At 45.8% G+C, this 26,083-nt stretch overlaps 1 protein-coding gene across 10 annotated transcripts in view; it reads right to left on the bottom strand.

Moving 5' to 3' along the window:
- Window positions 1–26,083, bottom strand: part of pdzd2 (PDZ domain containing 2) — a 632,977-nt gene that overhangs the window by 5,753 nt on the left and 601,141 nt on the right. For all 10 annotated transcript variants that reach the window (XM_068032021.1, XM_068032011.1, XM_068032069.1 and 7 more), the window contains 2 exons: window positions 22,009–22,282; window positions 12,758–12,892 (listed from right to left, as the gene is read on the bottom strand). In XM_068032021.1, coding sequence (XP_067888122.1) covers window positions 12,758–12,892; window positions 22,009–22,282 — 409 coding nt within the window. The remainder of the gene's footprint in view (window positions 1–12,757; window positions 12,893–22,008; window positions 22,283–26,083) is intronic.

Raw genomic sequence — 26,083 nt, 5'->3', positions numbered from 1 at the left:
GAGCGTTTTCCATCACACTCCTGACTTGTGCCTTGTAGATGGTGGACAGGCTTTGCGGAGTTAGGAGGTGAGTTATTCGCCGCAGAATTCCCAGCCTCTGACCTGCGCTTGTAGCCACAGCAGTTTATATGGCATGTCCAGTTAAGTTTCTGGTCAATGGTAAACGGTAGGATGTTGATGGTGTGCGATTCAGCGACGGTAATGCCATTGAATGTAAAGGGGAGATGGTTAGATTCTCTCTTATGGGAGATGGTCATTACCTGGTACTTGTGTGGTGTGAATGTTGACTTAAATATGTAACCTATTTTGATATATCTCACTCTTTAAAAATAAACACAGTCCCATGTGATCAGACTTAATCTTTTTGATCTTAAATCTCATCCTTGACAGTTTCCTAATCTTGACAATAACGTTGTTGAAACCAAACATTAAGTGGGGATGAATTCTCTTTGGGGTGGAGTTCCGATGGAACAGAACTGCTGTCCACCATTCTGTATCAAACCAAGCCCCACCCCATTTTCCTGGGTCTGAGCGTTTTAAATATAAGTAGATTTCCAGCAGGATTCCTGCCACCAGCTTGTGGCTGTTCATTTTTCAGTCCATTAACACCCTATCTGTACTAATGTTTTGTCTTTCAACACACCGTTAACATATTGTTTGCCTTTGCTCCATGACCTTCTGGTTGGTTATTCTCTGTCACCTTCTCCTATTTACAACTTGTCCTTTGTTATCTCTTGCCCAACCCCCACTTTCCTTGCTTAAAACCTTTCGTATTTCTAATATCTGCTATATCTGAAGAAGGGTCACTGACCTGAAACGTTAACTCTGCTTCTCTCTCCACAGATGCTGCCAGACCTGCTGAGTATTTCCAGCATTTCTTGTTTTTATTTAGGTCTGGTAGATGGGGAAGGAGTAGGCAGTGGCCATGTCAGCAATGGTGGTGGGAGGGTTGGGGATCTGGGATTATTTATTTATTTCACAGGATGTGGGCATCACTGGCTAGGCCAGCATTTACTGCCCAGCCCTAATTGCCTTTGACAACTGAATGGCTTGCTAGACCATTTCAGAGGGCAGTTAAGAGTCGCCACATTGCTGTGGGTCTGGAGTCACATGTAAGCCAGACCAGGTAAAGACGGCAGATTTCCTTCCCTAAAAGACATTAGTGAACCAGATGGGTTTTCACAACAATCGATGACAGTTTCATAGCACCATTACTGAGATTAGCTTTCAATTCCAGAATTTTTCTAATTAATTGGATTTAAATTCCACTAGCTGTTGTAGTGGTATCTGAACCCGTGACCCCAGGTATCAGCCTGAGCCTCTGGATTACTTGTTCAGTGACGGTAAGGCAGCAGTAGGCTTAATGCCCCATATTTCCACCATGAAAGAAAATGACCCATCCCCACCGCAAAGAAATTTTTATTTCAAATTGTAATTCTTTGTTGAAAAGCAAAGGCCTTTACCATGGGATGGACAGGAGCTCCATCTAGTGTCCTGGCTGGCAATGCAAACCTTATCTGAATTGGAAAGAGGCAGGTTTGAACACTATGCAGGCATGCTCATTCGGGATTTGAAGCAATTTGCTGCTTATACTGTTGACCGTCCTCCTAATAACATGTTAATGATGTCACAGAACTAGCAGAGGTTGTCAACAAACCAGGTGTGCTTCATCCTCACTGGGATTGCACATTTTATTTAAAGGCTGACCTTGCTAGGCAACAGCTCATTTAAATAATTATAAGGTCAGCCCATGTAACTCAGAGCTTTCCGTAAAGATTGCACATGCAGTGGAGAACTCGCCTAACTGTGGCAGCACATAAAACCATGTAAAACTGCACACAAGGCTACTGCTGAATCTTAGGACTATAGGGGATGTAGGACTACACTTAAGAAGGAAATTAGGAGGGCGAAAAGGGTCCATGCGATTTCCCTGGCAGATAAGATAAAGGAGAATCCTAAAAGATTCTACAAGTATATTAAGAGTAAAAGGGTAGCTAGGGAGAGAGTATGTCCCCTTAAGGATCAGTGTGGCAATCTATGTGTGGAGCCATGGGAAATGGGCGAGGTCTTAAATGAATATTTCTCGTCTGCATTTACCTTGGAGAAGGTCATGGAAGCTAGTGAGTTCAAGGGAGGGAACACCGATATCCTGGAGCATATCAACATTACAAAGGAAGAGTTGTTGGAGGTTTTGAAGCACATTATTGCACTGGAGTGCTGACTTGGGGCTGCATTAGAGTGCTAAAATGGGAGTTTTGTGACCGAGGGTAATTAAGGGTTAGTTTTATCTAAAGTCTAGTCTTTCTTTTATTTAGCAAATTGTTGTTTAGGGAGCACTTGCGACTGCTGGATAGGTTTGTCCCGATGAGGCAAGGAAGGGATGGTAGGGTGAAGGAACCTTGGATGACAAGAGATGTGGAACAGCTAGTCAAGAGGAAGAAGGAAGCTTACTTAAGATTGAGGAAGCAAGGATCAGACAGGGCTCTAGAGGGTTACAAGGTAGCCAGGAAGGAATTGAAGAATGGACTTAGGAGAGCTAGAAGGGGACATGAAAAAGTCTTGGCGGGTAGGATTAAGGAAAATCCCAAGGCGTTCTACACTTGTGAGGAACAAGAGGATGGCCAGAGTGAGGGTAGGGCCGATCAGGGATAGTGGAGGGAACTTGTGCCTGGAGTCGGAGGAGGCAGGGGAGGTCCTAAATGAATACTTTGCTTCAGTATTCACCAGTGAGAGGGACCTGGTCGTTTGTGAGGACAGCGTGAAACAGACTGATATGCTCGAACAGGTTGATGTTAAGAGGGAGGATGTGCTGGAAATTTTGAAAGACATGAGGACAGATATGTCCCCGGGGCCAGACGGGATATACCCAAGGATATTAAGGGAAGCGAGAGAAGAGATTGCCGCGCCTTTGGCGATGATCTTTGCGTCCTCACCATCCACTGGAGTAGTACCAGATGATTGGAGGGTGGCAAATGTTATTCCCTTGTTCAAGAAAGGGAATAGGGATAACCCTGGGAATTATAGACCAGTCAGTCTTACGTCGGTAGTGGGCAAATTATTGGAGAGGATTCTGAGAGACAGGATTTATGATTATTTGGAAAAGCATAGTTTGATTAGAGATAGTCAGCATGGCTTTGTGAGGGGCAGGTCATGCCTCACAAGCCTTATTGAATTCTTTGAAGATGTGACAAAACACGTTGATGAAGGAAGAGCAGTGGATGTGGTGTATATGGATTTTAGCAAGGCGTTTGATAAGGTTCCCCATGGTAGGCTCATTCAGAAAGTAAGGAGGCATGGGATACAGGGAAAGTTGGCTGTCTGGATACAGAATTGGCTGGCCCATAGAAGACAGAGGGTGGTAGTAGATGGAAAGTATTCAGCCTGGAGTTCGGTGACCAGTGGTGTTCCGCAGGGATCTGTTCTGGGACCTCTGCTCTTTGTGATTTTTATAAATGACTTGGATGAGGAAGTGGAAGGCTGGGTTAGCAAGTTTGCCGATGACACGAAGGTTGCTGGAGTTGTGGAAAGTGTGGAAGGCTGCTGTAGGTTGCAACGGGACATTGACAGGATGCAGAGCTGGGCTGAGAAGTGGCAGATGGAGTTCAACCTGAAAAAGTGTGAAGTGATTCATTTTGGAAGGTCGAATTTGAATGCAGAATACAGGCTTAAAGACAGGATTCTTGGTAGTGTGGAGGAACAGAGGGATCTTGGGGTCCATGTCCATAGATCGCTCAAAGTTGCCACCCAAGTTGATAGGGTTGTTAAGAAAGCGTATGGTGTGTTGGCTTTCATTAACAGGGGGACTGAGTTTCAGAGCTGCGAGGTTATGCTGCAGCTCTATAAAGCCCTGGTTAGACCACACTTGGAATATTGTGTTCAGCTCTGGTTGTCTCATTATAGGAAGGATGTGGAAGCTTTAGAGAGGGTGCAGAGGAGATTTACCAGGATGTTGCCTGGACTGGAGGGCATGTCTTACAAAGAAAGGTTGAGGGAGCTAGGGCTTTTCTCATTGGAGCGAAGAAGGATGAGAGGTGACTTGATAGAGGGGTACAAGATGATGAGAGGCATAGATAGAGTGGATAGCCAGAGACTTTTTCCCAGGGTGGAAAGGGCTATCACCGGGGGGCATAATTGTAAGGTGATTGGAGGAAGGTTTCGGGGAAATGTCAGAGGTAGGTTCTTTACATAGAGAGTGGTGGGTGCGTGGAATGCACTGCCAGCGGTGGTAGTAGAAGCAGATACATTAGGGACATTTAAGCGACTCTTGGATAGGTACATGGATGATAGTAGTATGAAGGATATGTAGGTAGTTTGATCTTAGAGTAGGTTAAAGGTTCGGATCAACATCGTGGGCCGAAGGGCCTGTACTGTGCTGTATTGTTCTATGTTCTATGAACTTAACAGTTGATGTTTGGGTTGGAGGTGAGTTTTCGACCAGCTTTAAACACAGTTCAGTCAGGCTCTGCTTGCAGCTGCACCTTGTTAATTAGATAACTGGCTCAAATCAGTTTTCAGGAGCTCGAGTCAGACAGTATAAAAGTGGGCCATCTTACAGTGCTGACTTTGTTTGCACTAGAGTGCTGACTTGGGGCTGCATTAGAGTGCTAAAGTGTGAGTTTGGTGACTGAGGGAGTTCGGTGAGGAGGGAGCGAGGAGCTCCTTTCATTTCCTCCCTGTCCTCAAAGAGCGTAAGGGGAGCCGAGAGTTTCCAAAGAGCACAGCTGACTGGTGAGTAAGTCCTGGTGGGCATTTTCAAACTAGATTGAATTGTAAGTCATTGTTTTAGCAAGAATTAGTTGATTTGTTTTTTTTATTATAACAGTCTAAAATTTAAAGGGTTTAGTCATGGCAGCAGAGCTTAAAGCTGTGGTTTGCTCCTCTTGCTGCATGTGGGAATCTGGGAACATTTCCAGTCCCCGGGACCAGCATGTGTGTAGGAAGTGTGTCCAGCTGCAACTTCTGGAAGCTCGGGTTTCAGAGCTGGAACGGCGGTTGGAAACACTGTGGAGCATCCGCGAGTCTGAGAGCATCATGGATCGCACGTATAGAGAGGTGGTCACACCGCAGCTGAAGGAACTTGAGGAAAGAAGGGAATGGGTGACCACCAGGCAGTCCAAGAGAAACAGGCAGATAGTTCAGGAGTCCCCTGGGATCCCGCTTGCAAATCGGTATTCCATTTTGGAGGCTGATGAGGCTGGTTTTTCCAGGGAATGCGGACAGAGCCAAGCTTCTGGCACCACACGCAGCCTGTCTGCACAAGAAGGGGGAAAGAGAGGAAGAGCAATAGTAATAGGGGATTCTATAGTCAGTGGAACAGACAGGCGCTACTGTGACCGTCAACGTGACTCCAGGATGATGTGTTGCCTCCCTGGTGCCAGGGTTTGGGATGTCACTGAACGGCTGCAGGGCAGCCTGAAGGGTGAGGGTGATAAGGCAGAGGTCATGGTACATGTTGGTACCAATGACATAAGTAGAAAGAGGGATGAGGTCTTGCATCAAGAATTCAGGGAGTTAGGCAGTAGACTAAAAAGCAGGACCTCTCGGGTTGGATTCTCTGGATTACTCCCAGTGCCACGTGCTAGCGTGTATAGAAATAGGAGAATAGCACAGATGAATGCGTGGCTTAAGAGCTGGTGCAGGAGGGAGGGTTTTAGATTTCTGGACCACTGGGACCGTTTCTGGGGAAGGTGGGACCTGTACAAGTGGGAGGGTCTACATCTGAACCAGAGGGGGACTAACATCCTTGCTGGTGGGTTTGCTGTTGGGGGAGGAGTTTAAACTAATTTGGCAGGGGGATGGGACGCAGACTCCTAACCAAATAGGGACACAGCTAAACACAGGAAAGCAAACAAGTCAGAGGGAATACAGCGGAAGTAAGTTTCAAGGGAGTAAGACCAGGATGGATGGCCTCTACTTTAATGCCAGGAGTATTACAGGTAAAATGGATGAGTTAAGGGCAATGATTGACACATGGAATTGTGATATAGTAGCCATCACGGAGACATGGTTGAGGGAGGGGCAGGATTGGCAGCTCAATATCACGGGATATAGAATCTTCAGGCGAGACAGAGGAGGGGGTAAAAGAGGAGGGGCATTGCAATATTAGTTAAGGAGTCAGTTACTGCAGTAAAGAGAGATGATATCTTGAAGGAGGCATCAAATGAAGCTTCATGGGTAGAGTTTAGGAATAAAAAAGGGACAGCCACATTGCTGGGTGTTTATTATAGACCCTCAGATAGTCAACGGGAAATTGAGGAGCAAATATGTGCGCAATTCGCAGAGGTGTGTAAAAATAATAATAGGGTAATTATATTAGGTGATTTCAACTTTTCCAACATTAATTGGGATAGTCATCCTGTTAAGGGCTTAGATGGAGTGGAGTTCTTAAAATGTATACAGGAGAACTTTTGAGCTCAATATGAAGAGGATCCAACAAGGGAGGGTGCAGTGCGGGACCTAATTCTGGGGAATGAAGCCGGACAGGTGGTTGATGTGTTGGTGGGGGTGCATTTTGGTGATAGTGATCATAACATGGTACAATTTAAGCTTGTTATGGAGAAAGAAATAGACAAGTTGCAAAAAAAGGTTTTGGATTGGGGGATAGCGAATTTTAGTAAAATAAGGCAGGATCTGGCCAAGGTAGACTGGAAAGAGTTACTTGTCGGGAAATCGACAGAAGAGCAGTGTGGGGCATTCAAAAAGGAAATGGGGAGGGTACAGGCCCAACCTGTTCCCTCTCGGGTAATAGGTCGGAGCAACAAGCCCAGAGAACCATGGATGACCAGAAACATTCAGGGTACGATAAGAAGGAAAAGAGAGGCTTATAGCAAATACAAAGAGAGCAAATCAACGGAAGCATTAGTGGAGTACAGAAAGTGGAGGATGGAGCTTAAGAAAGCAATTAGGAGAGCAAAGAGGGGATATGAGAAAGCCCTGGCTGGTAAAAGTAGGGAAAATCCCAAGATATTCTATAAGTATATCAATGGGAAGAGGATAACCAGGGAAAGAGTAGGACCCATTAGGGACCAAGGGGGAAATCTGTGGGTGGAGCCAGAAGACACTGGTAGGGTGTTGAACGAATACTTCACATCTGTCTTCACCCAAGAGAATGAGGATGTAGATATGGAACTTAGAGAGACTGTGAGGTTCTTGAGCCAATTGTCATAGGGAGTGACAAGGTATTGGAGGTTTTGGCAGGCTTAAAAGTGGACAAATCTCCAGGTCCGGACGATTTGTGTCCCAGGATGTTGTGGGAGGCGAGGGTGGAGATTGCAGGGGCTCTGACCCTAATTTCTAATTCCTCTCTGGCCACGGGGGAGGTGCCAAAGGACTGGAGAACAGCCAATATGGTCCCACTATTTAAGAAAGGTTGTAGAGATAAGCCAGGGAACTACAGACCAGTGAGTCTCACATCAGTGGTAGGGAAATTATTGGAGAAAATTCTGAAGGAGAGAATCTATCTCCACTTGGAGAGGCAAAATTTGATTTGGAATAGTCAGCATGGCTTTTTCAGAGGGAGGTCAAGCCGAACAAATTTGATTGAATTTTTTGAGCATGTGACCAGGTATGTAGATGAGGGTAGTGCAGCTGATGTAGTTTAGTTTAGAGATACAGCACTGAAACAGGCCCTTCGGCCCATCGAGTCTGTGCCGACCATCAACCACCCATTTATACTAATCCTACACTAATCCCATATTCCTACCACATCACCACCTGTCCCTATATTTCCCAATTTATAATGGCCAATTTACCTACCAACCTGCAAGTCTTTTGGCTTGTGGGAGGAAACCGGAGCACCCGGAGAAAACCCACGCAGACACAGGGAGAACTTGCAAACTCCACACAGGCAGTACCCAGAATTGAACCCAGGTCGCTGGAGCTGTGAGGCTGTGGTGCGGTTTACATGGATTTCAGCAAAGCCTTTGACAAGGTCCCACATACAAAGAACAAAGAACAGTACAGCACAGGAACAGGCCATTCGGCCCTCCAAGCCTGCGATCTTGATGCCTGCCTAAACTAAAACTTTCTGCACTTCCAGGGACCGTATCCCTCTATTCTGATCCTATTGATGTATTTGTCAAGATGCCTCTTAAACATCATTATCGTCCCTGCTTCCACCACCTCCCCTGGCAGCAAGATCCAGGCACTCACCACCCTCTGTGTGAAGAACTTGCCTCGCACATCCCCTCTAAACTTTGCCCCTCTCACCTTAAACCTATGTCCCTAGTAATTGACTCTTCCACCCTAGGAAAAAGCTTCTGACTATCCACTCTGTCCATGCCTCTCATAACTTTGTAAACCTCTATCATGTCACCCCTCCACCTCCGTCGTTCCAGTGAAAACAATCCGAGTTTATCCAACCTCTCCTCATAGCTAATGCCCTCCAGACCAGGCAACATCCTGGTAAACCTCTTCTGTACCCTCTCCAAAGCCTCCACGTCCTTCTGGTAGTGCGGAAACCAGAATTGCACGCAATATTCTAAGTGTGACCTAACTAAAGTTCTGTACAGCTGCAGCATGACTTGCCAATTTTTATACTCTATGCCCCGACCGATGAAGGCAAGCATGCCGTATGCCTTCTTGACTACCTTATCCACCTGCGTTGCCACTTTCAGTGACCTGTGGACCTGTACGGCCAGATCTCTCTGCCTGTCAATACTCCTAAGGGTTCTGCCGTTTACTGTATACTTCCCACCTGCATTAGATCTTCCAAAATGCATTACCTCACATTTGTCCGGATTAAACTCCATTTGCCATTTCTCTGCCCAAGTCTCCAACCGATCACATGGGAGACTTATCAAGAAAGCAAATGCACATGGGATACAGGGTAACTTGATAAGATGGATTCAAAATTGGCTTAGCTGTAGGAGACAGAGAGTGATGACAGATGGCTGTTTTAGTGACTGGAAGCCAGTGTCCAGTGGCGTACCACAGGGATCTGTGCTGGGTCCCCTATTGTTTGTCATTTATATAAACGACATAGATGACTATGTGGAGGGTAGGATCAGTAAGTTCGCGGATGACACAAAGATTGGCTGAGTGGTTAACAGTGAGGTTGAGTGTCTTTGGTTACAGGAAGATATAGACGGGATGGTCAAATGGGCAGAAAAGTGGCGGATGCAATTTAACCCTGAAAAGTGTGAGGTGGTACACTTTGGCAGGAGTAATGTGACATGGTGGTATTCAATGAATGGCCTGACACTGGGAAGTTCCGAGGAACAAAGGGACCTTGGCGTGTTTGTCCATAGATCTCTGAAGGCAGAAGGGCAGGTTAATAGGATGGTGAAAATGTCATATGGGACACTTGCCTTTATCAATCGAGGCATAGATTACAAAAGCAGGGAGGTCATGTTGGAGTTGTACAGAACTTTGGTAAGGCCACAGTTGGAGTACTGTGTGCAATTCTGGTCACCACATTTTGGGAAGTATGTGATTGCACTGGAGGGGGTGCAGAGGCGATTCACCAGGATGTTGCCTGGGATGGAACATTTAAGCTATGAAGAGAGGTTGGATAGACTTGGGTTGTTTTCGCTGGAGCAGAGAAGACTGATGGGTGACCTGATCGAGGTGGACAAGATTATGAGGGGCATGGAAGGGTGGATAGGGAGCAGCTGTTCCCCTTAGTTGAAGGGTCAGTTACGAGGGGACACAAGTTTAGGGTGAGGGGAAGGAGGTTTAAGGGGAATTTGAGGAAGAGATTTTTTACCCAGAGGGTGGTGACGGTCTGGAATGCACTGCCTGGGAGGGTGGTAGAGGCAGGTTGCCTCACATCCTTTAAAAAGTACTTGGATGAGCACTTGGCACGTCATAACATTCAAGGCTATGGGCCAAGTGCTGGCAAATGGGATTAGGTAGACAGGTCAGGTGTCTTTAATGCATCGGTGCAGACTCGAGGGGCCGAAGGGCCTCTTCTGCACTGTATGATTCTGTGATTAAGGTGGATAAATCCCCAGGGCCTGACCAGGTGTATCCTAGCATGCTCTGGGAAGCAAGGGAGGAGATTCCTGGGGCCCTGGCAGAGATTTTTGTATCATCGTTAGCCACGGGTGAGGTACCAGAAGACTGGAGGATAGCTGATGTTGTGCCTTTATTTAAGAAGGGCAGCAGGGATAAGCCAGGGAACTACAGGCCGGTGAGCCTTACATCAGTGATAGCAAAGTTATTGGAAGGGATTCTGAGAGACAGGATTTATATGCATCTGGAAAGGCATGGTCTGATTAGGGATAGTCAGCATGGCTTCGTGCGTGGGAAATCATGTCTCTCAAATTTGATTGAGTTTTTCAAGGAGGTGACCAAGAGGATTGATGAGGGCAGGGCAATGGACGTTGTCTACATGAACTTTAGCAAGGCCTTTGACAAGGTCCTGCATGGTAGGCTGGTCCAGAAGGTTCGAACACATGGGATCCAGGGTGAGCTAGCAAATTGGATACAAAATTGGCTTGGTGATAGGAGGCAGAGGGTGGTAGTGGAGGGTTGGTTTTCAGATTGGAGGCCGGTGACCAGTGGTGTGCCGCAGGGATCGGTGCTGGACCCTCTGTTGTTTGTTATATATATTAATGACTTGGACGTGAATGTAAGGGGCATGATTAGTAGGTTTGCAGATGACACCAAAATTGGTGGTATTGTGGACAGTGAAGAAGGTTGTCTAAGGTTACAACAGGATATAGATCAACTGGGAAAGTGGGCAAGGGCGAGGCAAATGGAATTTAATGCAGACAAGTGTGAAGTGATGCATTTTGGGAAGTTAAACCAGGGCAGGACATATATAGTGAATGGCAGGGCCCTGGGGAGTGTTCTTGAGCAGAGACCTTGGGATGCAAGTACATAGTTCCCTGAAAGTGGTAACACAGGTAGACAGGGTGGTGAAGAAGGCGGATGGCATGCTTGCCTTCATCAGCCGAAGCATTGAGTACAAGAGTTGGGACGTCATGTTACAGTTGTATATAACGTTGGTTAGGCCGCATTTGGAATACTGTGTGCAGTTCTGGTCGCCGCACTACAGGAAAGATGTGATTAAGCTAGAGAGGGTGCAGAAAAGATTCACAAGGATGTTGCCTGGTTTGGAGAGCTTGAGTTATAAAGAGAGATTGGATCTGGGTCTGTTTTCCATGGAGTGAAGGAGGCTGAGAGGGGACATGATAGAGGTATATAAAATTATGAGAGGCATAGATAGGGCAGATAGCCAGAGCCTGTTTCCCATGGTAGGGGTGACTAAAACTAGAGCGCATAGATTTAAGGTGAGAGGGAGGAGGTTTAAAGGGGATCAAAGGGGTAAATTGTTCACACAAAGAATAGTGAGTATCTGGAATGAGCTGCCTGAAGAGGTGGTGGAGGCAGGAACAGTAGTGACATTTAAGAGGCATCTGGACAGGTACTTGAATGAGCAAGGCATAGAGGGACATGGAATTAATGCAGGCAGGTGGGATTAGTATAGATAGGCATTATGGTCGGCATGGATGCAGTGGGCCAAAGGGCCTGTTTCTACGCTGTACGACTCTATGACTATGACTATGACTAAATGCTAAAGGCACAACATTTACTTTAAAACAACAATTTTTGAAAAGGATGTATTGGGAAGACCATAAGAAAAACAAAATGAAGGTAAACCAATGTGGAGACACAGAATGGACTCTGTGGGGAGCTGACTGATGAAATGGATGTTTTGCTTCATGAGGTGGGTGTAAGGAGGATTGCCCGAATTAGAACTACACAGCACCTTCCCTATGATGACAGTGAACTGTATCTGGCAAGAAGTAATGGACAGACTTAGCACTGTATACATAACCTGAAGGACCTGAAGACAGATGCAGGAGAAGACAGCTATCGGACAAAGCGTGGCTAGCCAACAGTACTGTGTGACAGAAATTGCATGCCATAATGTGTTGCCCCTCAACATGTCCTACATTTGCTCCTCATCCATCCAAAGCCCTCACAATATTAAAGTTTCACCTGTACCTCAGGCAAACTGTAACTTAATTTGAAAGCCTTGCTACTGTTTTCACAGAATGTATGCCACAGTCTGGTCTTGACTGGTCAGTGATGCAAATGGCATAAAGAAGGATGGAATGGATGCCAGATATGCCCCAGCTGGTGTTTCCCTCCAGCGATCGTGGGTGAGGTAAACCTTTTACTGTTTTATTGGTACTGTCATGGGAATACATATTAGTGAAGGAGAGAAGTTTAAACACTAAGAAAAATTACAACAGTTTAGACCAACTAGAATACAGAATCTAAGCACTTAATTTAATATTAAAAACATCATAATGATGGTATAAGAGGGCTGTTTTTCTGAGTTCAGGTAGCTGGAAGGGAACCGAGCTTGCTGGCTGTGTAGAAAAGGAAATAGCAAATGTGCTGCCCTCAATTTTCCATTGATTAAATTGATGGATACAAAATCGTGAGCACGAGCTGATGATTTTGAGACGTGTAGAACTGGAGCTGGGGGACAGGGGCGGGGTTGTGGGGTGAGGGCAGAAGAACAGCAAGGCTCATTACCAGCAATACTGAACTCAGAAAATAAGCCTGTGATATACATCTGTTAGTCTATATTAACGTTGCTGGTGGAAGCTTGCATCTCAGATTCAGATATGCAAGTGGTAGTCACAGGAGCTGCTGCTAGTAATAGGAGCTCTTTTTTACTATAACAGCATCTAATCATCATTTAGAAGTTTTCAATAAACAAACATTCTCTTTATTTTGAACACGCCCATAAAGGAACGCTTCCTTTGTATGCTGCATTCTTAGTGGGAATATTTACCTTGAAATATTCGCTTAATATACAGGGGTCTGTCCCCATGGATTGAAGCCTTCCCACCATCTAGGCTGAAACCTATGCCAGCAGAGGTCTTCAGCAGCTCTATAGTGATGGCCCCGCCAAGGTCCACATTCATGCCTGTAATAACCAAGACAAATGCAACTTAACCTGGTAACATGACACTTCATTTTATTCCTACCCAATGTTGTAACTAACGTTCCAGTAAAGTGTAATAGTGGCTGTGTGAAATTTTAGTACTGTGAATAATATTTGTGAAAACACCAAGCATTACAATCATAGAGTTTGTGTTTGGATAGATCATTTTTAAGACCCGATTTATATTATATGGCTTCAGGGTGAGGTCTCTGCCCACCTGTACAGGCCAGTAAAGCAAATGTTCCATTGCCCACTTATAGGAGTCGCCCCCCACAAGAAAGAATGGATGGGTTTGAACACCGCAGAAGTCTAGAATGTCCAGCTTGAAGAGAACTATGCTAAAAATCTAATTTTTAAGGTCTGCAGTCAAAAGTGTAAAGTTGTAAATGCAGCTTTTCAGCAGCTGCACATGAGCAGACCTTGCACATGAAGAAAAGCAAATCAGAACAGCAACAAATGGTACTTATATAGCATCTTTAATGTAATAAAACGTCCCAAGGCACTTCGCAGGAGCGTTATGAAGCAAAATTGGACACCAAGCGACATAAGATGATATTAGGGCAGATGCCCAAAAGCTTGATCAAAGAGATAGGTTTCAAAGAATGTCTTAAAGGAGGGAAGTGAGGTATGACGGCAGAGAGGTTAAGGGAGGGTATTCCAGAGATTGGGGCCTAGGCAATTGAAGGTACAGCCACCATTGGTGGAGCGATTAAAATCGAGGATGCTCAAGAGACAAGAATTAGACGAATCCAGCTATCTAGCAGGGTTGTGGGGCTGAAGAAGATTACAGAAATAGGAAGGGGTGAGGCCACGGGGGGATTTGAAAACGAGGATGAGAACTTTAAAATCAAGGCATTGCTTGACTGGGTGCCAATGTAGGTCAGTGAGCACAGGGGTGATAGGTGAATGAGACTTGGCGTGAGTAAGGACACAGGCAACAGAGTTTTGGATGACTTCAAGTTTATGGAGGGTAGAGTATGGGAGGCCAGCCAGGAGTGCATTGGAATAGTCAAGTCTGGAGGTACCAAAAGCATGAATGAGAGTTTCAGCAGCAGATAAGCTGCAGCAAGGACAGAGTCGGGTGATATTACAGAGGTGGAAATAGCTGTCTTAGTGACGGCATGGATATGTGGTCGGAGCTCATCTCAGGGGCAAATATGATACCACAGTTGCGAACAGTCTGGTTTGGCCTCAGCCACTTGCCAGGAAGAGGACTGACTTGGTAGCTAGGGAACAGAGTTTGTAGCGGGGACCAAAGATAACAGTTCAGTCTTCCCAATGTTTAGTTGGAGGAAATATCTACTCATCCAGTATTTGATGTCGGACAAGCAGTCTGATAAGCACTGGGCAGCACAGTGGTTAGCACCGCAGTCTCACAGCTCCAGCGACCCGAGTTCAATTCTGGGTACTGCCTGTGCGGAGTTTGCAAGTTCTCCCTGTGACCGCGTGTGTTTTCGCCGGGTGCTCCGGTTTCCTCCCACAGCCAAAGACTTGCAGGTTGATAGGTAAATTGGCCATTATAAATTGCCCCTAGTATAGGAAGGTGGTCGGGGAATTGAGGGAAGGTGGAGATGTGGTAGGAATATGGGATTAATGTAGGATAAGTATAAATGGGTGGCTGATGGTCAGCACAGACTCGGTGGACCGAAGGGCCTGTTTCAGTGCTGTATCTCTAAATAAATAAATAAAATAATTTCGCAACCATGCAGGAATGAAGAGTGGTGGAGGTGAGGTAGAGCTGGGTGATGACATGTAAAAACTAATGCTGTGTTTTCAGATGATGTTGCCGAGGAGCAGCGCATAGATGAGGAATAGGGGGGGGGGTCTAAGAATAGATCAAGGATAGAACATAAAGAACTGGATTAAATTGAAAGAACTACTTCCAGTAGTAAGTGGATATACAACATAACTTGGGTATTATCTGTCAAACACTAGTAAAGTGCTAGTGGGTGTCACTGGTGATGGTGATGTTGGTTGAATTTAAGGCGAAATGTATTACAGAAGAAATACACCCTCAAGGAGTCCAAATCGCTACACTTTTTGAAGCATAATAACTGTTAAGTGGATAAACATGGCTATTTGCATGCAGCACACTCTCACAAACAGCAAATGAATGACAAGGTATCTGCTTCTTTTGGTGTTGGTTGAGGAAGGAATATTGACAGGACATCAGGAGAACTCCTTACGAACTTCAAATGGTGCCATGAGATATGATTGGTTTACTTGAATAGATAAGAGGGCACTTTGGTTTAAAATTAACCACATAAAATCAACAAAGCCTCAATGGTATCAATGGAGAAACCTGGGGGAAATCAACGAAAGTCTAAGTCGTGCCACTTGCAGCAGAACTATGGAAATTTTTCTCCTATTGGAAATAGACCAAAGCAGTGACCATATTCAAAAGGGGAATAAAACAGACACAGGCAGCTACAGATCGATTAATCTCAATTCCATTCCATGTAAACTAATGAAATTGCTTATCAGGAGTGAAATTGAGTATCTGTACAGCATTAATTTGGTAAACAGCAGTCAATATGGATTCAGAAGAGGAGAATCATGCTTAACCATCCTCCTAAACTTTTTTGAGGGAATATCCCAAGTGCACTGTGGGCTAAAAAATGGATTAGACCTGTTTTCAGGTTTGGGGATCATGATGTGCAATTACCAGTGCCAGGTTGAGTTAAGGCAGGCAGCACACAAACTTTGTGCTGCCTCTCATAAACAGGATTGCAGCGTGCAGTCCAGCTGACTGGCTGCACAGTCAGCAGGGGACCCAGGAGTATGCATGGCGAGCAAGATGTACAGCTATAATAAAAACAAGAAATGCCGTAACCACTCAGCAGGTCTGGCAGCATCTGTGGAAAGAGAAGCAGAGTTAACGTTTCGGGTCAGTGACCCTTCTTCGGAACTGACAAATATTAAAAATGTCACAGGTTATAAGCAAGTGAGGTAGGGGTGGGGCAAGAGATAACAAAGGAGAAGGTGTAGATTGGACAAGGCCACATAGCTGACCAAAAGGTCATGGAACAAAGGCAAACAATATGTTAATGGTGTGTTGAAAGACAAAGCATTAGTACAGAAAAGGTGTTAACGGACTGAATATTGAACAGCAGCAAGTGCAAACATGAAAAAAAAGTGGGTAAGCAAACTAAACAAACTAAGATGAAATGAAATAAATGCAAAAAAAGGTTGTAAAAATGTAAAAAATAAAAAAATAAAAAAGAAAAAACAACGAAGAATGAAAGTGAAATGGGGGGCTGTCATGCTCTGAAATTATTGAACTCAATGTTCAGTCCAGCAGGCTGTAGTGTGCCTAATCAGTAGATGAGATGCTGTTCCTCGAGCTTGCGTTGATGTTCACTGGAACACTGCAGCAATCCCAGGACAGAGATGTGAGCATGAGAGCAGGGGGGAGTGTTGAAATGGCAAACAACCGGAAGCTCAGGGTCCTGCTTGCGGACTGAGCGGAGGTGTTCCGCAAAGTGGTCACCCAGTCTGCGCTTGGTCTCCCCAATGTAGAGGAGACCACATTGTGAGCAGCGAATACAGTATACTACATTGAAAGAAGTACAAATAAATCGCTGCTTCACCTGAAAGGAGTGTTTGGGCCTGGGAGAGTGAGGAGAGAGGAGGTAAATGGGCAGGTATTACACCTCCTGCGATTGCAGGGGAAGGTGCCATGGTACGGGGACGGGGTGGTGGGGGTAATGGAGGAGTGGACCACGGTGTCGCGGAGGGAATGATCCCTTCGGAATGCTGACAGGGGAAGATGCGTTTGGTAGTGGCATCACGCTGGAGGTGGCGGAAATGGCGGAGGATGATGCTTTGGATATGGAGGCTGATGGGGTGGAAAGTGAGGACAAGGGGAACCCTGTCACGGTTCTGGGAGGGAGGGGAAGGGTTGAGGGTAGAGGTACGGGAAATGGGCCGGACACGGTTGAGAGCCCTGTCAACAACAGTGGGGGGGAATCCTCGGTTGAGGAAAAGGGAGGTCATACCAGAAGCACCGTCATGGAAGGTAGCATCATCAGAGCAGATGCGTCGAAGACGGAGAAACTGGGAGAATGGAATGGAGTCCTTACAGGAGGTAGGGTGTGAAGAAGTGTAGTCGAGGTAGCTGTGGGAGTCGGTGGGCTTATAATGGATATTAATAGACAACCTATCCCCAGAGATGGAGACAGAGAAGTCGAGGAAGGGAAGGGAAGTGTCAGAGATGGACCATGTAAAGGTGAGAGAAGGGTGGAAATTGGAAGCAAAGTTGATAAAGCTTTCCAGTTCGGGGTGGGAGCAGGAAACGGCACCGATACATCTTTCGTCTCATCCGACACATTAACAAAAAACTTTTTTTCTTTCTTTCAGGTGTCAAGGAACGCAAGCTCCAGCAGCTGATGGGGACGAATGCTCCTCCAGATCCTCCTTCCGCTTCACTACCCTCTGACCCGACCCCTTCTGATCTGACCCCTTGCCGTGTATTCACTATACCCTCTGACCTCCCCCTCTCTGATGCTGAACGTTCTGTACTCAGCAAAGGTCTTTGTTTTATTCCCTTACGCCCCCACCTCAATGAATTTCGCGCTCGGCATGTCGTTGTGCTCTTCTTCCGTCACCTCCGCCTCCGGGCTCACTTCTTTGACCAGGAGTCCTCCTCCCGACCAGCAGACCCATTGACCCACCTCCAGCATTCTCCCTCTACCTGGACCCCTCCCCCTGGCCACTTACCCGCTCTTGATCTCTTCATTGAAAACTGTCAGCGAGACATTGGTCATCTCAATTTCTCTGCCCCCCTCACTCACTCTAATCTGTCCCCCTCTGAACTTGAGGCACTCCGTTCTCTCAGGTCTAACCCTGACATGGTCATCAAACCTGCAGTCAAGGGTGGTGCTGTTGTTGTATGGCGTACTGACCTCTACCTTGCAGAAGGTCAACGTCAACTCACAGATACTTCTTCCTACCTCCCTCTGGACCATGACCCCACCACTGAACATCAAGCCACCGTCCAAAGGACTGTCACTGACACCATCTCCTCTGGAGATCTTTCCCCTAAAGCTTCCAACCTCATAGTCCCGCAACCCCGGACAGCCCGCTTCTACCTCCTTCCCAAAATCCACAAACGGGACTGTCCCGGCAGACCCATTGTGTCAGCCTGCTCCTGCCCCACTGAACTTATTTCTTCCTATCTTGACTCTATCTTTTCTCCCCTGGTCAAGTCTCTTCCCACCTACATCCGTGACTCTTCTGATGCCCTACGTCATTTTGACAATTTCCAGTTTCCTGGTCCCAACCGCCTCCTCTTCACTATGGATGTCCAATCGCTCTACAACTCCATCCCCCACCAGGATGGTTTCAGGGCTGTCCGCTTCTTCCTGGAACAGAGGCCCAACCAGTCCCCATCCACCACCACCCTCCTCCGCCTGGCTGAACTTGTTCTCACATTGAACAACTTCTCCTTCAACTCCACGCACTTCCTTCAAGTAAAAGGGGTCGCTATGGGTACCCGCATGGGTCCTAGTTATGCCTGTCTTTTTGTGGGATATGTCGAGCATTCTTTGTTCCAGTCCTACTCAGGCCCCCTCCCCCAACTCTTCTTCCGGTATATTGATGACTGTATCGGTGCCGTTTCCTGCGTGATGCCACTACCAAACGCATCTTCCCCTCCCTTCCTCTGTCAGCATTCCGAAGGGATCATTCCCTCCGCGACACCCTGGTCCACAACTCCATTACTCCCACCACCTCGTCCCCGTACCATGGCACCTTCCCCTGCAATCGCAGGAGGTGTAATACCTGCCCATTTACCTCCTCTCTCCTCACTCTCCCAGGCCCCAAACACTCCTTTCAGGTGAAGCAGCGAGTTATTTGTACTTCTTTCAATGTAGTATACTGTATTCGCTGCTCAGTGTGGTCTCCTCTACATTGGGGAGACCAAGCGCAGACTGGGTGACCGCTTTGCGGAACATCTCTGCTCAGTCCGCAAGCAGGACCCTGAGCTTCCGGTTGCTTGCCATTTCAACACTCCCCCCTGCTCTCATACTCACATCTCTGTCCTGGGATTGCTGCAGTGTTCCAGCGAACGCAAGCTCGAGGAACAGCATCTCATCTACCGATTAGGCACACTACAGCCTGCTGGACTGAACATTGAGTTCAATAATTTCAGATCATGACAGCCCTCCATTTTACTTTCATTCTTAGTTGTTTTTTCTTTTTTCTTTTTTTCTTCTTTACATTTTTTACAACCTTTTTTTGCATTTATTTCATTTCATCTTAGTTTGTTTAGTTTGCTGACCCACTGTTTTTTTTTTCATGTTTGCACTTGCTGCTGTTCAATATTCAGTCCGTTAACACCTAATCTGTACTAATGCTTTGTCTTTCAACACATCATTAACATATTGTTTGCCTTTGCTCCATGACCTTTTGGTCAGCTATGTGGCCTTGTCCAATCTACACCTTCTCCTTTGTTATCTCTTGCCCCACCCCCACCTCACTTGCTTATAACCTGTGACATTTTTAATATTTGTCAGTTCCGAAGAAGGGTCACTGACCCGAAACGTTAACTCTGCTTCTCTTTCCACAGATGCTGCCAGACCTGCTGAGTGGTTCCAGCATTTCTTGTTTTTATTTCAGATTTCCAGCATCCGCAGTATTTTGCTTTTATTTTAAGATGTACAGCTAGCCTGTACTTACTGAAGGCAGCCTGCTCCTCCTACAGCAGCTACTAGAACTGTGTCAGAAAGTCTTTGATGGAAGGAAGGAGACTGCAAATGGAGCGACAGGCTAGAGAGAGGGCTTTCAGGTTCTCAGATGTGGTGCTGGAGGCCTTTGTGCAGGAGGTTAAGAGGAGGATAGGGAGATCATGTTTCCAGAGGGGGTCAGGAGGCCTTCAAGGAATACCCTCTTAAGGGAATAACTGCAGGTGACCACGGAGGTCAATTTCCAGAGCACAGCCCCTGAGGACCTGGTTGCAGTGACAGAAAAGGTTCAATGATTGCTCACGGGTGATCGAGGCCAGTGAATGCATTTCCAAAGGACATCTACACACTGCACCACCAACCTCTTACGCTGCTCAATGAATCACAGCCCCCTCACTCACCCATCAATAACAACAATTCATGTCGAAAATTTAGATGCTCCACCTCACCCTCATATATTTACCCAATGCAGCCAGCCTTACATCCACCTCTTGCGGCTTCCATATACCTCCAACTATTCAGCTATGGCAGGCACATTACTCAAACACACTGCAACGCACTCACTGACATTCTGTCCTCTATCTTGAGGACAAGGTTGCACAGAACTACAGAGAATGAGGTTGTGGAGGATACAGCAGACCGCCACAAATTTAGGGATGCACTCCGCCGCATACTGGAGGCACCCCCCGCCCCCCCCCCCCCCCCCCAAGTGATCCAGGCAGTTGTTTTGGAACAATAGTTTGCTCCGCGATGTTCCTGGTGGCAGCACGGCTTTCATTGTGGGCGCGCTGTCTATGTGTGGTCAGGTGGTGGAGAGGAGTCATGAGCCAGGTCTGAAGCAGGTGGGCCTAGTCACCCAAGCAGCCAGCCTCTAGTTCATCAGGATGGCCTGAAAATAATGGGTACAACTGACTGGCTTAGGATCACTGTGTCATGATCTTGAAAAAAAAATTACCTCAGCAGGAACAAAGACCCTAGGAAGCCATGGAAATGGGCAAATAGAAGAGAAACTTCCCCAAAAAAGAACCACAGGTTTATTGGGATGCCAAAAAAGGGGCGATTTTAATTCGTTTTGGTATTTGTGAATGAATGAGAAAAATGCATGGGTTTTGTCTATATCATATTTTCTCTCGACCCTTTTAATGAAATGTGCCTTTTCTCAAATCGCATTTCATTCCACTGTGTGTGAAGGTGTCATGCTGGGCCCCCACCCGCCAAGAATGAGGCACATTAATTTTGTCATGAACATTGATTTTAAACTGTTACTGGAGTGAAGAAAGGACTTGTTAAACAGATCAGCCGTGGCTGGAGAATACATTTGCATATTAACAGACTGTGCTTGAAAGGACAAAGGACCATTCCTTGACACATTCAACCCACATTCGACCTTGCTCACCAGGTATTGTGTGTAAGAGGAGCATTCCAGAGACTGCTAAGGTGATACAACCCAAGATGTGGTCAGACCAGTTAGTCACATGACTAACCTGCTTGGTAACCTGGGTTTTTCTGAATTGTACAAACAGTTTGAACTGAGAGTGTCTGTTTGCTCCTGGACTGAGAAGATCTCTCTTGTCTGCTCCCATCTCTTTCTTACAAGCCTCTGAATCCACTGAAAACACAGGAAGCCCAAGAGAGAAAAGTCTCCTACAACGAACAAGGTTTAAGAAGAATACTGGGCCCCAACGAAAAGTAAGAACTACCTACAATCAAGGACTCTACAGTGAGCTTGAAGAACTGTAAAAACAACTCCTCAGATATTGCCTCAAACATTTCCACTTTATTTTTATTCTGCTCTTTCCTGTCTCTATTTGCATGTGTGTATCGCGTATGCATGTTAGCCTGGGCGCGTCATGTATCCGTAAGCGTCAACTGAATTAGAGTTTAAGTTCAAGTTTAATAAATTTCAACTTTTCTTCTTTAAACCCAAGAAAACCTGTTTGTGCTAGTTTATTTGTTTTATCATTGCAAAGCAGTGAACAAGGATTCATCAAGGGGGAGTTAAAAACACAGTGTGTTTAAAATTAAACCCTGTTACAGTAATACCAAGTGAAGGCTGAAAGGGAACCCTAGACCTCTTTCTCACCGGGTCGTAACACAAGTAAAACACTCAGGCTAACTCATCATTTTAAACAAAACACAATTGCGGTCACTTGGGAGGTGAACAATGCGGACCACCCACACCCCTTGCCACCTGACCATAAGAGTTGTTACAAGCTTACTCAGTGCAGAATGCAGGTGGAATCTGAGACCCTCCTGGTCCATATGACGCAGTAGCCTACTGGCCATTGCCTTTAGCCATTAGGCTATCTGGGGGGTGGGGGGATTTGTTGCCGAACCATTGTCAAAGGGTTGTTACTAACATTACTTATATTACAATATTTCTTCCTTATACCTGCCCTTGTAATGGACCCCTACCTGTTCCTGCTGTTTCTGTGGTAACATCTTTTCCAGCTGGGAGATGGTTTCTTTTAGGAAGCGATAAATCTGGCTTGGAGGAAATTTCTTCCTTTTCCTTTCCTTTTTTAATTACAATGATGGCCTGTTTAGGTAAGCGGGCCTGGTGAAGTGCGTTGAGTGCATCTCCATGTGTAGTGCCTATTACGGAGATTCCATTGATGGATAAGATGTAATCTCCCCGCTGAATGGTGCCTTCTTGAGCTGCTACTCCTCTTAAAAATATTCTGTGAATCTGCAAGGAATAATTGTGATGTAAGGGAACAGCATTTGTAATATACCTAACAAAAAGTGTAAAATACCCTTTATTTGCAATGTATTTAAATGATATTTTCAATACCAATATTTTATTAACATTTCCATCAGACACTAGATTGCTTTGTTTTTTTATTTTCCGTCCCTTTGTCTAAATTGTCCCAGCACATTTTATCTTTCAGCTGGGATTTCCCACACAGGCGCAATCCACTCTGCAACATAATTTGGTTAGCTCTGGCCCTCCTAAAGCCCTCTCAGTAAACTATAGAATCATTTTTCAATAATCTATGTGGATATGTAGATCACATATAGAACATAACAGAGTTTGGAGTATGCTGTTAGTGTATGACACATTTAGCAGATGAGATACTATCAGACCAGTGGATTGTACATTACATGGTTTAGCAAAATCATCATAATCAAGATGTGTTCCACTGCTTTTGTATATTTTGATATCCAACACTGCCTTGGATCACTCTGCAAATTATGCGTTATTCTTTACAAAAGAGAGATTATTTTCCATTCTCTCTACTGTGTTGATCATTTTCTACTTTTTACTGATAATGGGTGTTATGACAGACATCAAGAAATATTTGATTCTAATCAGTGCCTCATCTGCTTAGGCCAGAAGGGAAACTGAGATTTGTTGTATGAGCTGATATAACAGAACTTCTATGCATTATAAAACTCTTAAGCAATTTCAGAATCCAATGAAATTTCTGAACTGTTGAAACTCAACTCCCAAATTTTTAACATGCTCAGAGTTATCTATTATACTAGTTGATCATTGCTGACTTTGCTATTGAAAAAAAGAAAACAAAAGTGTGTCTCCCTCTTCCAGTCACTGTCTCTGCTTCCCTAACACTCTGCAATTCTTTTGCCTCTTTATGTGAAACTTACTTTTTCTACTCCTTGTGTCTTCCCTCTTTCCTTCTCTCTCTCATTATATGCATATTCTCTATATCAGTTTACATATGACTTTTTTTGCCTTTCAGTGAGGTTTTCCATCCTTCAGTCTGCTCTCTCTTCTCGATGTTTCCCACTCTCTTTGTATGCCTTTTATACATATTCCTTCACTGATATCCTCAATCTGTAATTTTTACCTTTTCTAAACTCCAGATAATACAGCAAGATGGTTATCATCTACCTGAATCCTGAACCAAAGCAACTCAGCACACCAACGATAAACTAACTACACATTTTCATTATCTATATATAATACATTGAGTCAAAGGGCTGGAATTTGTGCTGGAGGCGGGGCTTCAGGCGCTGGGCTGAAAAGGTGGGGGAAAGCCCGCCTCTGCCTTCATGCACTCCCCTCGCATCCCCCTCCCGCCACCGGAGTGATCCTCTGTTGTTTTTTTCCTAAATGCCCAGTGCCAGATCCCCGTCCCTTTAAAGGCGGGGAACCCGCCTCCAAAAGCCGCCAGTCAATCAGCGGGCCAGCAGCTCAGTAGTATCAGCAGCACTACTGCGAGTGGTGGCCCTTGCTGGTATTGCAGAGGCCTTGGACCCAGGCCCAGCGCTGGAACCTGGACCACAGGTAAGTGAGGGGGAGGTGGGGGGGGGGGGGGGTTGCCGGGGCCAGTCCAGAAGACCCCTGCGAGGGGAGGGGTGGCGGGGTGGTCATGCAGTCCAGGTGGAGGGGATCCCAGAGACTAAAGTGGTTCCTGGCAGGGGTCCTATGTGGGCCACAGATTGCCCACAGTGGAGGAACCTCCCCCCCACCAAGCCCATAAGGAGGGCGCCTCGTTTTATAAGACGCCCTCCCTGTGTGGTGGAGGCACCCACCCCCCACCCCCAGCCCCCCGCTGCTAGTAAGATCACAGTGGGCGGCAGGAAGAGGCCCCTAATTGACTGTTAATAGGCCACGTAAGGGTCTCAATTGGTCTCTGGGCGGGAAGGCCGTCATCGGTCTATCCCGCCCCCAGGAAGATCGCTTTCCGACGGGGAGGCGACAGGCTCTCCGACCCCTGCTCCTCCCTGCCACCCATCACGATACTCTGTGTCCCCGCCACCAACCCCACCTCAGGGCTCCACATAAAATCCCTGCCTTTGTAACTAAAATCCCTCATCCCTGGAACCATTCTGGTGAATCTCCTCTGCACCCTCTCTAGGACTCTCACATCCTGTGTGATGCCCAGAACTGGATGCAATACTCTAGTTGAGACCTAACCAGAGCTTTATAAAGGTTCAGCATAACTTGCCTGCTTTTGTTCTCTATGCCCCTATTTATGAAGCCCAGATCCCATATGCTTTGCTAACTACTCTCTCAATATGTCCTGCCACCTTCAAAGATCAATGCACAAGCACCCCCAGGTCCCTCTGTTCCTGCACACTCTTTAGAACTGTGCCATTAAGTCTATATTTCCTCACCCTATCCCTTCTGACAAACTGCATCACCTCACACTAGTCTGCATTAAATTCCATCTGCCACCTGTCTGCCCATTCTGCTAGCCTATCTATGCCCTGTTGCAGACGGTTGGTATCATCCTCACTAATTTTATTCATTTTAAAACACTGCCAGTTGGCTTTGCTTATTACTTCTGGATTCCATTTTACTATGTTTCTGCCACACTCCCATTTGGGCCTCCTCTGATCTCAGCACTGTTTCTGTCCTATTTCTATATCAGTTCTTGTCGGGCTATTTCTCATGATTTTGTTTTTTTTTCCTCTTTAGTTGCCATCCTAGTCTGCTGTACGTAAATTTTTATGGGCCCACTTTTATCCTCATCCTCTCTCAGCCCTGCTCCCCCTACAATGTTTCATGTTTTATTTAACATGAAATACATGAATAAATTATCTTCACATATTTATTTCCTACCAATCTTTGGATGTGTTAATCAATAGAACACAATTCTGCATTTGTTTGGAGAAGAAACCTATTTTCAGACTAATTAATCTAAAGCTTATTGGTTATAGCATCCTCTGTTATAGCCTGCAGCTCTTCATCAGCCTGAATTCTGTCTTTTTTTTTGTGAGAGTGGGGTCAATCTTCCTTAGATCAGTGTGCCATCAACAACAACTTGCATTTATATACCACCTTTAACAGTCACAGGAACATTATCTGACAAAATTTGACACTGAGCCAAAGATATTAGGTCAGATGACAAACTGCTTGGTCAAAGAGGTAGGTTTTAAGGAGGAGGAAGGCAGACAGGTTTAGGGAGGGAATTCCTGAGGTTAGCGCCTAGGCAGCTGAAGGTACCAATGTGGGAGTGATGCACATCCCAGATTTCCAAGTAGCCAGAATTAGAGGAGCACAGAGATCTGGGTGGATTGTAGGGCTGACGGAGGTCTCAGAGATGGTGAGGGTGGTGGGTCATGGTGTGGGGTGGGCGAGGCCATGGAGGGAATTGAATACAAGGATGAGAATTTTAAAATCATGTTAAGAAGCCTATTTTGATACAATTAATCCACCAAAATCAACTGAAATCAAAGAAGACCATCTATCTAGATGGCCAATGATGTTTCCTTAATGATTTAATCATCCATGCCTTTGTTACCTCTGGATTTGACTATTCCATCGTACACCTGACAGGCCTCCCAAATTCTACCCTCCGTAAACTTGAGGTCATAAAAACTCTGCTGCCCATGTTCTTACTCACACCAAATCAAGTTCACTGACCTACATTGGCTCCAAGTCAAGCAACGACTCAATTTTAAAATTCGCATCCTTGTTTTCAAATCCCTCTGTTGCCTTGTCCCTCCCTATCCCTGTAATCACTTCAAGCCTTGCAACCCTCCGAGATATCTGAGCTCCTCTAATTCTGGCCTCTTG

This window comes from Heterodontus francisci, chromosome 1, assembly GCF_036365525.1.
Source record: "Heterodontus francisci isolate sHetFra1 chromosome 1, sHetFra1.hap1, whole genome shotgun sequence".
Lineage (NCBI taxonomy): Eukaryota > Metazoa > Chordata > Chondrichthyes > Heterodontiformes > Heterodontidae > Heterodontus > Heterodontus francisci.
This window is presented reverse-complemented; position numbering and strand designations above follow the sequence as displayed.